The sequence below is a fragment of the Zonotrichia leucophrys genome, chromosome 6 (assembly GCF_028769735.1).
Source record: "Zonotrichia leucophrys gambelii isolate GWCS_2022_RI chromosome 6, RI_Zleu_2.0, whole genome shotgun sequence".
Taxonomy (NCBI): domain Eukaryota; kingdom Metazoa; phylum Chordata; class Aves; order Passeriformes; family Passerellidae; genus Zonotrichia; species Zonotrichia leucophrys.
Window position 1 is genome coordinate 20968429 of NC_088176.1, and position 12192 is coordinate 20980620.

Sequence of the window (12192 nt, forward strand, 5' to 3'; positions counted from 1 at the left end):
GGAAAATGTCATGGTCAATATAAGCACATTTACTGACAGTTAGGTTTTTTCCTATGTTCCTGAAAACTGTTTGAAACTTGGCTTTTATCAAAAACAGAAACACTGGCCACTCAGAATGATAAAACAATAGTTTATGGCTTAGTCATTTTCCAGTTATAAAGCAATACTTTCATAAAAATAAACAAGGCATACAGGAACAAGCCAAAACAATTACTCAGAGAAATTGTTGCATTCTTGCTGTCCTTGCTTCCTGATTTAAAACAACTGTCTCCAGTAGGAACTGGACAAAAAGCAGTGGATTTTGTTTCATTAAGTAACTGCTTGCTGATCACTGAGATCACTGAGATAAGATTTTTCACTGAGATAAAATATAATTCAAAAATGCAGTTGATACTAGGTCTAGGTACTTTCTAAATTCTAAATTACCTTTTACAGGAAGAACAGGTACATAGATTAAAATAACATTAATCTATTTCACTAATTTACAGACCAAACATTTCCCAAGTGGATAGTTACAAAGAGCTTTTGTCCTTTCTAGAGAAAGTAAAATGCTACTTTAAAGCCACAAGAACTTTTATTAGCAAAGGTCATGTGGATTATTTAATTTGTAGGGGTTTGTTGATTATTTCTGAAGGGTTTTTTCCCCATACTATGAGTATTTTATCATCTGCATCATCATCATGACTATTCTGCCGTAGCTCAGTAAGGAAAATAATTTAACAGTATTTTCAAGCAGGAACAGGATACAAATATAAATGCTCAAAACTGAGAGATTGGAGAGGTAAGGGGTCGATAAATCTGTGAACTTGACAGTCTTGCACATTCCAAGTAATGTGCTCAGATGTTTCAATGTTAAAGGTAGTTTTTAAATTGCTCCCTGCTCTTTTAAGCTCACATAAGTACTAAGGCAGATGAAGAGTTTTTGCTCTGTCATTCCAAGAAGATTCCTTCTGATTCCTGTTCTGACGAAGATGATTTCATTGCCATGTCTCACAGTGGGTGGCACATGGGCTGCACCCCATCTGCGCTCAGGCAGTTCAGAGCCTGGAATACAAAAGCCTTTCAGACTCTTCTGCTTGGGAGAGCACCTGGAAGCCTTGTACAAGTCCTTTGGTGTGGAGCAGTTACCTGTGCTTCCTCTCCAGCACAGGGACTGCCGTGTGCTCAGCCTCGCTCTTGCCAAGCCCTGGTACTTTTGCTAGGCTGCAGCAGGTGGCACTGATGGCAGAGCAGAGCTGAGCGATGCCTCTTGTGCCCAAGTGTGTGGCTTCAAGCTCTCTTTGTGTGCACAATGTAGGAAACTTAACCAGGTCCAAAAGCTCTGGCTTGGTTGTGTCTGTCATGTAATGCAGCAAGATCTTCTAGCACCTCAGCACTATCACTCTCTCACTGGAACTGCCAGCACATTTGAAGTTAGATGATTCCTGTAGGGCTTTACTGAATTGTGGTATTTATCAGGACTGTCACTATGTAACTGTCAAGCTTTCTGTGTGTCTGAAAAATTCCACCCTTTAGATGGATGGGACTGTGATGTCATCATAATTGTATTTTTATGTAAATGCTTGCTATAAAATAATTTTGGATTAAATGATGTGTTCCTTTCCTGTTGGCAGAATATAATTTGTCTTAAATGGCAGCAGACTGTTGTATCTGTTTTCCTGAAAGTTAAATATTTTGATTCACACTTAGGATTTATTGATTTTACATTGTTACCAAATGGCATTCCCAAATCAGCTCAGAATACCATGGTTCAAAATCCTGTCATTCATATGATAAAGTTGTTTTTATGTAATCCACTGTGCAAATGGGCGTGACAAGGAAAGTGGAAGAGCTAGAAAGAAAGAAATGCATTTTAACAGGTAGTGAGTTTGAAAGAAATCCCAGTTTTTATTATCACCTTTTTGTATGTTTTTGAGGCAATATTGCTTCTTTACTATTAAACAGTAATAAATCCCAAATTGCAAGGCAGTTTGTTATCATCTTGCCCTGAATTTGTTTAGAAATACTCCCTCAGGAAAAAAAAATCTTGATCCTGATTGTGCAAACATTCCATGTGCATAATCTGGATGAATTCGTGTGCATGAATGCAGTGTAAGGCAAGGCTTCTCAGCTTGGGCAGAACACCTTATACAGAAATGCATTCACCACAGCCACAGTTGTGCTGGTTTCATGAGGTCACCTCTTCAACACTCTCTGTTTCTGTGCTGCTGACACTTTTGACACCCTTAATTTGCTGCCTTCACATCTGCTATAGCTGGTGCTGTAAGGGCTTAGTGTAGGTCAGAAGAAACCTTTTGGGTCTGTGTGTGTGATAAAAATGAGAGGTGGCTTACAAGGCAAATTACTGGTGTGTAAACTCACCAAATCCTTCTGGTAATGCTAAGTGTCTACAAAGAAAAAAGATGTGAATGGGAAAGACTATCCAATATTCACAGTACCCTGGCATATCTTATGAGGTGCATCAAAGAAGTCCTGAATATTGTAGGAGTGAGATTAGTTTAACATCCTCTATTGACTTTGTCCTCTGTTGTAGGCATTTCATTGAATTTTAAAAGCTCTTAAGTTACAAACAAATGACTGTATCTCCCATAGCCATGTGTCTGCAATACATGAATGCATTTTTCTTATTTCTTCCTTTTTGTTTCCTTTTATCCCACAAGGAAAATGGGGAGTTTTCCCCACCAAAGGACTGTACTTAAATAAAAATACTTACAGTGCCTAAGAATGGTATTGCTTTGTGCATGTGTACATATAAACATGCATATAAATGATTCAATCTACCATCCCATTTTCCTAGACTGTATTTTGGTTCAGCTTTGCTCTCTGGCTTGTGGTACAATGGTACCTTCCTCCTGGCATAGAAAAGACACTCATTACATTTTGAGCAGCAGAAAATAGTAGCACATCTTGAAGCAGTAGCATCTGGTATGCTCTATCAGCAAATGCCAAAGGAATAGTGTGTGCTGCTAATATATCTGATAGCCTTTAATGTTTTATAGGCTTTCTTAGTGTACATTATTCCTGCCTTTCACTTCCTGTGACTGTGCTGCCCAATTGTCACATGTCCTTCTGTCATAGAATCATCAAGGTTGGGAGAGACCTTTGAGATCATTGAATCCAACCCAGCACTACCACTGTAACCCCATATCCATTAAATCACATCATCCAGCACCAGACCCTAATGCCTCCTAGACACCTCCAGGGGTAGTGACTTCCCCACATCCCTGGGCAACCTATTCCAATGCTTGGCTACCTTAACAGTGAAAACCCTTCTAATATCTAATCTGAGTCTCCTCTGTCTCAGCTTTAGGCCATTTCCTCTTGTCCTCTGTAGGCAGAGCAGAAGAGACCAGTCCCCCCTTCACTGCAGTCTCATTTCAAGCAGCTGTAGAAAGCAATGAGGTTCTCCCTGGGCCTGCTCCTGACACTAAAGAATCCCAGGTCCCTCACCCACTCCTGTAAGACAAGTTTTCTAGATCTTTCTTGAGCCTGGCTCCAGCAGCTCAATGCCTTTCTGAAGTGAGGGGCCCAGAGCTGAAAGCAGTACTCGAGGTGTGGCCTCACCAGTGCTCAGTGCAGTGGGACAATCACTGCCACGCTTCTCACTGGCTGCACTATTCTTGCTGCAGGCCAGGAGGCCATTGGCCTTCTTGGCCACCTGGGCACATTGCTGGCTCATACTGAGCTGGTTGTCCACCAGCATCCTCCTCCTTCTCAAAGGAAGATACATACCTAGTCATTTCATTTTTTTGTGTAATGTACATTTTCCAGGCTGTTGCAATTTCTGTTTGTTAGCTGTCTCATCCTTTGATTCGAGGCATTTTCTTCATGGTTGTTTTAAGTATCTTTGTGTTTTGCAAGTAAATAGGACCCCAAAACTCTCTGTAGTAGTCTAAGGCATGTAGGTGGGTATAGAATATCTTCTGAGGAGCCTCTTAACCTTCTTGTTAGTGGGAATAGAACTTCCTACTGGTGAAACACAAAGTCTTTTATACATAAGTGTATCCAGTGATACAGAATACACTTATTCTCCCACTCAAAGCTAATGTTGGCTGACTGCTAATTGTTAGAGTAGGTAAGAGTGGCTGGCTTAGGCAGTGCTTTGTATCCATCTGGCTGGACCAAAAGCAATGGCAGCTGCAAGAGTCTGCAGGCTGAGTTTCTGTGGAAGTCACAGAGCAACTTTGCTCTGAATCCCAGTGGGATATAAGAAAACCTGGAGTTTTAGTGAATTCATTCCTGTACGCAATTGTAGCCTGCCACAGTAGGGTGGCCTGTGGCTTCTCTGGTTGTAATTTAAGCTTAGGGAGCTGGGTTACTGTAACTACACTGGTGGAATTCTACTAAAAGTAGAGACAAAGTCAATTTAAATACCTGAAGAGGGGGGCTGAATTAGGTTTCTTTAAATCAATGTCTGTTCAAATCAAATTTTATTTTCTCCCTACTTTCTTAATTCCATTGTATGGATTGTACTGCTACAATTTTGTTTTGCCAAAAAACATTATTCTTGGAAAAGAGTTGTCATACAAAGAACTCTTAATTTCTAGATGTTTTAATGTCAAACAGTTATTTAAAAATATAAACAAACCCATGAAAGAATGCAATTAAATGGCAGAAGTGATTTTTAAGAAACCCAGAAGACAGAGGAATAGCCTTTGAGATTTCCTGGCCTTTACTTTGCAGGATCTAAAAAGCAAACTGTCCTATCTGTGTCTCAGCACTTTTATGATGCCTTTACAAGGAAAAGGGAGTTGGATGCAGGCCTGACTTAGATCTCATGGGGATAGTGTTCTGTACCTTAAATTACAATCAGATGTGTTTTACTTCAGATGAAGTTTTCAACCTAAAATTGGTAAGAAGCCTAATTATTTGACCAGGTTACTATTTATGTAGACCACTGTAGAGCTATCTGTCATTTATCCAGAGCTGGCAACACATCACCCTTGAAAGATTTTTATTTTGTGTTTGGAACAGTTTTTTTAAAAAATCCATGTTCATTACATAAAATACTAAAAGATGGTAGAGATTGCCATGGAGATTAGAAGTTATAGAAACTGTTCATTTTAATTCTTCTGAATGTAAAATTAGCAAAGAAGCTTGGATGTTTACAGGCTTCCAGTCCTTCAGAGTGCTAACTAGCTCCACAGCATGCATAGAATTCTTGTGCCCTTTGGACTTAGATTGTCAACTAGCAAATTGTGCCCAGATTTTGAAATCAGTCATCTATCTTTGAGACTGGAGAGTGTGGAGTAAGGAGAAATAAATAGATATACTCTCAAAGTAGTCTTTAATCTATAGACTTATATTTTCTAGTGATTAGAATGCCTAAAATGATCCGATAACTGAAGTATGCAGGATGAAAATATAGCTATTCTGTGATTCAAAGGCATAAATTATATGGATGAAAACTGGAAAATAAGACTGTGTCAGTATTATATCTTCTGGAGTGTCATGGTGGTGATGTTATAGATAGGACTGAGATGGTGTTTTATTTGTCAGACCCTCCTTAAAGTTGTTTCTCACTGTGCCTTAGACATTACTTCTGGCCTTAAATTTAACACTTGCTGCTCATGCTTGAAAATTGCTATTATTTACTAAGTTAGGAGAACAGTTAGTAAAATAAGTTTTAGAATTATAAAAACAAAACATATAGAATTTGTTTAATTAGTGCAAGTCTAAGCCTTTGTTTAATTAGTAGATCAGTAAAACTGTAGGGGATGTTTACATGGCTCCTGGAACATGCGTGGTTGGGGTAACCATCTCCAAAGCTAAATTCAAAATGGGAGCCTTGTTCTTCATAGGATCAGCATTCGCAGTTTAGTAGACAAATAGTGATTTGTGGAAGCTGATACTTAGTTAAATATGAATGTTCTGAGTGAAGGAAAGTACTTTTGGAAGAAGGGGGCAAATAAAATCCCTATGTGGAAGCATGAAAATCCCTGAGGTTTTTTTCTGCAAAACAGTAGCAAGTGCTACAAAGTCAGCATTTCCAAGGCCTTTATTGTAAACAAAGTACTAATGTTTATGTTGGGGATTTCATTAGTCTCCTAGCTGTGTAGAGAGCCATCAGACTGGACTGTGGAATTAAGCAGCAGAGTCTGATTGACTCTAGTACTATAAAGGGACATTTAGAATTATAATACATTACATTTTAAGATATGAACATTAGTCTTAGCTGCCATGGGAAAGTGTAGTCCGTGGAATGCAGAGGTAAGGAGTTAGATTTCATTTTGGAAGGCTGTGATGCTAGGCATATACAGATTTTTTGTCATGTCTTTAATACCCTAATGGAAAGGCAGTATTTCCCAGAAGTTTTTATGTGCGCACGTGTATGACAAACGTGGGCTGGGAGAGACTTTACAGAAATAGCATGCTTCATGTGGTACCTAATATAAAATTAGTAACATACATTGATTTGTTTTGATGCTTGCAGGGATTCTTCCTGACAGTGTCACCAGAAGCAGTATTAAAAGTGGCTGCTCAGGCTTCTGCCAGCAACAAGATCTTCAGCTTGAATCTTTCTGCACCATTTATAAGCCAGTTCTACAAAGAGCCGATGATGAAGGTCATGCCTTACGTGGATGTTCTCTTTGGAAATGAAACGGTGAGTCTTGAGAGAGTGATGGAAGGATTTGTATCTCTTGCACTTTGGGGTTTGTGTCCCAGAGCCTGCTTCCCCAGGACATAGCCTCAGGCTGGGCCTCAAGGCTGGATATCAGGGAGAATTTCTTCACTGAAAGGGTTGTCAAGAACGAACTGCCCAGGGAAGTGATGGAGTCAGCATCCCTGGAGGTGTTCAAGAAAAGCCTGGACGTGGCACTCAGTGCTGCAGATCCAGTGGTGGTCAAAGGTTAGACTTGATGGTGATGGAAGTCTTTTCCAACCTTAAGGATTCGGTAATTCACGATCCTTCTTTTTTTTCTAGCGGGAATCTGACCATGAGACATGTCGCTAGAAAGTTAAATCTGTGCTCACTGGACTGGGATATTTCAGTAGATACCAAAGATGTCACTTGACCTGTTAGAGATTTACAACTCGCTCATTCTAGCAGGAAACACCCAGCACATTGGTGCTTTGTAATAACTGGCCATGTGCATAATGTCCTCACCCTGAGTTTAACTCTGCTGCAAGAAAACATATGAAGGGCTGCCACTGAGCTCCTGTAACTCAATTCCTTACCCATAGTGCTGCTATTAATAGCATTTTCTCTGATGATGATGACTCTTTGGGGAGAAGTGGGAGGAGAAAACTAAGAAATAGAGAGTTGGTTTAAAAGGTTCTCATTGATTTTATGGTGGATGGACTGGCAGCCCATCAGAGGAAGGCTTATATTTGCTGTGTAAGTTGGCAAACAGATTGCATGAAATTCTGCCTGGAAGTATATGTTAATAGACCAAATTAATTCAGGTTTCTCTCATCATTTTTGATTTTTCTTCACTTTAGAAAGTGTTCTTAAATATTTATTAGTTTTCTCAGCAGGAAAAGGTTGAAAAAAGCCTTGAAATATGTGACACACCTAAATGAAATGTGGGTTTGTCACTCAAGATAACTACGGGAGTAGTTACAGGAGTACAGGAAAATGATGGAAAAGCAACTTACTCCTGTGAGTGGTTATTCCTGATTGTTACAAAGGGACTTTCACCAACACAAGTCAGTTGTTAAACTATTGTCCACATGTCTACATAGGGGCTAGCATTGTTATCTATACTAAAATACCTTATAGATATAGATAGGATTTTAAAAATTAAAATATTTATTTTTAAAACAAAGAAAATTGCAATGTTTTTTAAATGCAAGGGCTAAGGGAAACCCTTTTAACTAAAGTTAACTGTACAGAAAAAGTATTTTCCAGGCATGTTCTTGCTATGTCCAACTGTTACCTTTGTACATTTTTCTTGATACAGTCCTCACAAACATGGTATTGAGTATTTTTGTTAAATAGCAGTGTAATCTCGACACAAAATCCTGCCAGACTTCACAGATTATGTAATACCAAGTCTAGATATTTTTAGAGTTGAAGAGCTTCACAAAAATTTCTGGGATTAAAACTTGAGGATCTTTTATATAAATATTACTACACTGACCTATTAGGATAATTCAGATCAGAATGTTTCATTAAGTGCTATTTTTCAGAGGTTGTTACTTTTTGTTCATTTGTGTTTTATATAAGCAGTAGCCCATGATACAGGTGACACTCCCATTTCAGAAATTTTATTCAGACTAGATTATTTTCCTCTGTCATTTGTTTATTATGGTATTATTCACCTGCTGTCAAAAATATTGTGTAGTACTGTTGTGTTTGTTAAAGTTGAAAGACTCCCTGCATTTTCTGTATGTAATTTCTGAAGCATTTTGGTGTGTTTCAGGATAAAAGATTATAATTTAAACTTTAGTGATCATCCTTAAACTTGGCAGTACAATATATATAAATACTTCAGAGTACCAGCCTCCTTGTTCCTTATGCTAATCATGAAAACCTGGTCACTTTTTAGTCTCAGCTTCCTGCTGGCTGTTGCTGCTTTGGAGTTGTTGAAACAGTGGTTTGCAGTGGTTTATTGTCTTGCCTTTCTGTGTGAGTTGAAGCCACGCTCTTGGCGTGATGTACTTCTAGTTTTGAGGAGCTTCTGTGTCTTCTCATTGTCAGTGTTTCTGCTCTCTGTGTATGGTTTCTGATAAAGAGTACTTGCAAAACTCAAAGCTCAGTCTGACATGTTCTGCCTTTGTAGCTTCCACCCTTGGTTTTGGTGCTTTTTCTCTCCTCCCATGTGAATTTCAGCTACAAGCACATCCAGGGGATTTTTTTGTGTCTGTGTATATTTTGATGGGCCATGAACCTCTTCAGCTGGCCAACACCAAGTTTTTGTCCATTTGGTGTGATTCCTTTTGCTTTATGCTACATCTTCCATCAGTGTAAGTGCATAAGTTAACAAATAAGCAAGGCATACTAAGTTGTGTGGTTGTTACTTCATTAGTACAAACAATACTCTTAGACACAATTTTATTCTTCCCTATATTTATCTTCACATTCTAGTCCAATAAAATTTTATTGTTAAGCACTGAGCTGTTTATTTTTTGAATAATACGAAAACATCCAAATGCAGCAAAATTCCAAATTGCTGCCATTCCTAAACTAAAAACAATTGGCAAAGTGATTTTAAATTACATCTTCTACTTAAAAATTTACATCTGAATGGAGATTGGTTAGTTCAAGTTTCAGCCAGATGGTAATTAAAATGGGCAAGTTATAAATCTCTCAGAATAAATATTCTAGTTTTGAATGTAAATGCCAGCATACCCTTAACTGCAGTTTAGACACTGAATGCTGTGGTAACAACTTAGTATATGTATCCATTTCAGTGTATTAACTCAGTGACCACTGGTGTTTTGATAATTTATTTAAATCTCATTTATAACCTACCTAAACATCTTGTCTTGAATTTTTTGTATTTATTAACAGTACTTCATATAAGAAATTTAGTACAGACCATTCAGAAAAGGAATAATTATATGGTCATTGCAGTTAACCAAGTAGGGCCATTCTGCAGTCATTATCTAGCAATACATGACTGAAGAACTTGATTATTGTCATTGCTTTTAATTTTTATTAAATTAAGGTTTTTTTAATAGTGTCATTTTGCAAATGGTTCTTAGCAGTAATACCTTCCAAGCTACCATAATCACTGGATAATTAACCTGCCAGGATTAAGCACACTCTACTTTGCCTCAGGATGCTTAACTCTCAAATAAGGTCAATTATCTCCTGATGATAACTGCTTTGTCACAAGTTGCTGCTTAATTCGGCTGTAAAAGCTCACCTTAGAATACATATTTTACAACTCAGAGTAACTTCCACTAACAGGGTGGTCAAAAGAATGAAAGCTGTGAAAACAACACCTTTACACAGAGCTGTAGAAAGGTTCCTACACAGCAATTATTCTAGGCCAGTAAAGGAGACTAAATTTATATGTATCACTTTCCATTTTCCTGGTTAGGGCTAAATGGTGATGTATATTAAATATGTGACCCATCAAAGTCCATAATGGATACGGGAATTTGAATTAAATTTCCAGTCACCCCAAAAGATGTGAGTTACAATGGCATCTCCTCAGGGAAGGAACTTCCTTGGGGGAACAGTCTGTATATTTTTGCATGTGCAACTGGCTAGCAGTTTCTTCAGGATTTAAGGGAGACTGCAAGGTTTTTATATGATTGATCTTCACATCTGGCACCAGTTCATGACTCAAAAGAATATTTGTTGATATTGATGGTGTAAAGATCTTTTGGGTTTTCTTGCTATGTGTAGGCAGGGCATCACTGAAAATTTTTAGAATTTGGAACCTTTGGAGTTACAGACACGTTGAACTTTTCATCTGGTGCTTTACAACAAAAACAGTAAAGCAATTATATAACTGGTAGTATTCAGTGTACAGTGATCCATAGAGGTTGAGGAGCTTTTGTAGAAGAGAAATTGTGAAATTTTTTTCAAATACAAAATAATAAAGAAAACAAAGATAAAAATTATTCTTTAAAAATTGATCCTCTTTGTGTCTAGTGTAAAGAGCTCTTACTTCTAAACACTCAGTCTCTGAACAAATTAATTACAGGATTATAAGCTGAAGTTTTGCAAAGAGCATCTGTGAGCCCATTGGGAAATTGCTGCTCTTGTGACAGCAAATGTGCTGGAAAGAGAGCAGGTTGTGTACAAGATTTGTACGTTTTAAGAAGCAATGACAATAGGTTGAGTGGTGGGTCTAGAGTTAGAAATCCCGAGCTTTAAAGAGATAAATGCCTTTGGAATAAGATAGAAAATGGGTCTTGTCATCATTTCCTCTTCACAATTATGCTGGAATGGTACACTTTGTTTAAAATATTTTCAATTGAGGTATCAAATACTAACAGAAAGATCCCTACAAATGTAGGTTGTTTGGACAGCAACCTTTAATACCCTTTTTAAGTCTTTATAAAGGTGAGTCTCTTGAATTACATCGAAAATTCTTTTCAGTGGTGATGAAAAATATTTAATATAAAACTGAGGGGTTGGTGGGATTTTGGTGAGATTATGGTGAGATTAATGAACTCCTTATTTTGAACTTGCAGGCACTCTGTAGTTTTGTGCTTGTTTTAGCTGAGGGAGGGAATGGAAATACTGGTAAGTTTTCTAGTATAAACTGTGTTCAACACAGTAGAATTTACCCCTAAATGGCAGTTTCCAAACAAATTTGTCTATTCCCTTGCTGTAAGCTCTCACTCCACATAATTTGATATATTATATATTACATACAAGATATGACACTGAGAACAACCTTCAGTTCCACCTGCAAATTTCCTCTACTGCATTATTACCTGGGATCAGATTGATACCTGCAGGGTTAGGAATCTGCCCACAGCCCAGAAAAATCTTGAATGAGACATAATCGCTTTTGTAAGATAAATGAGCTTCATGGTGATTCTCTTCAAACTAGTGTGCATTCATAATGGCATAACTGAATTGATTTGAATTTACACAGTGCAATTCCTGCTGTTTCTAGACCCAGCACATAGCTTTCCACAACTATGAGAGTTCTTTTACGCTAGTGAGTTGTCTGACTTTGAGGAAACCATTAAGAAGTAGGAGTCAGGAGAAAATCAGATGGCAGATGTCATTTGGTGTAGGGAAGAAGGGAAATACAGTTTGACTGTCAATAAATAATGAAAGAGAGATCAGTCTGTTCTTCAGTATCAGATGGGGCTAAGGAGTGAGGAACGTGGCAAAGAATCACTGGTCATGCCATAAATATCACTAAGTTGATGCTTCTGTTTGAAGTATTTTCAAGTAAGCATTTATAATTATTATCGAAAGGCAAATAATAGATGGTATTTCAAACAGGGTATCTTGAAGAGACTCATTTTAGTACGGCTGACTTGCATGTATGTTATGTAAAGAGCCCTTAAGAAACATTTACTTTGTGTCTTACTGGACCTGGTCTATTTTGAGAGGTTATTTTCAGTCACTGGTTGTTGGCATGCTATCATCCTTAAAAGTTCAGCCTTTACCTTCTACATCTCTGTTCACTTGGAATTAAATTTTCAGAAGCAGTTATCATCTTAAATGACATTAAGTTGGGTGCTAGTGTTTTGCATTTCAGTTTATATACTGATGTTTTCTTTTTTGTTGTGCTTTCAGTTCTCAGAAACTTGCCCCACAGGTGAGGG

The 12192-nt window shown here is 37.8% G+C and overlaps 1 protein-coding gene across 2 annotated transcripts in view; it reads left to right on the top strand.

Annotated features, from left to right (window-relative positions):
• The window catches only part of ADK (adenosine kinase), a 265612-nt gene that overhangs the window by 181941 nt on the left and 71479 nt on the right, over nucleotides 1-12192 (top strand). For both annotated transcript variants that reach the window (XM_064716993.1, XM_064716994.1), the window contains exon 7: nucleotides 6434-6604. In XM_064716993.1, coding sequence (XP_064573063.1) covers nucleotides 6434-6604 — 171 coding nt within the window. The remainder of the gene's footprint in view (nucleotides 1-6433; nucleotides 6605-12192) is intronic.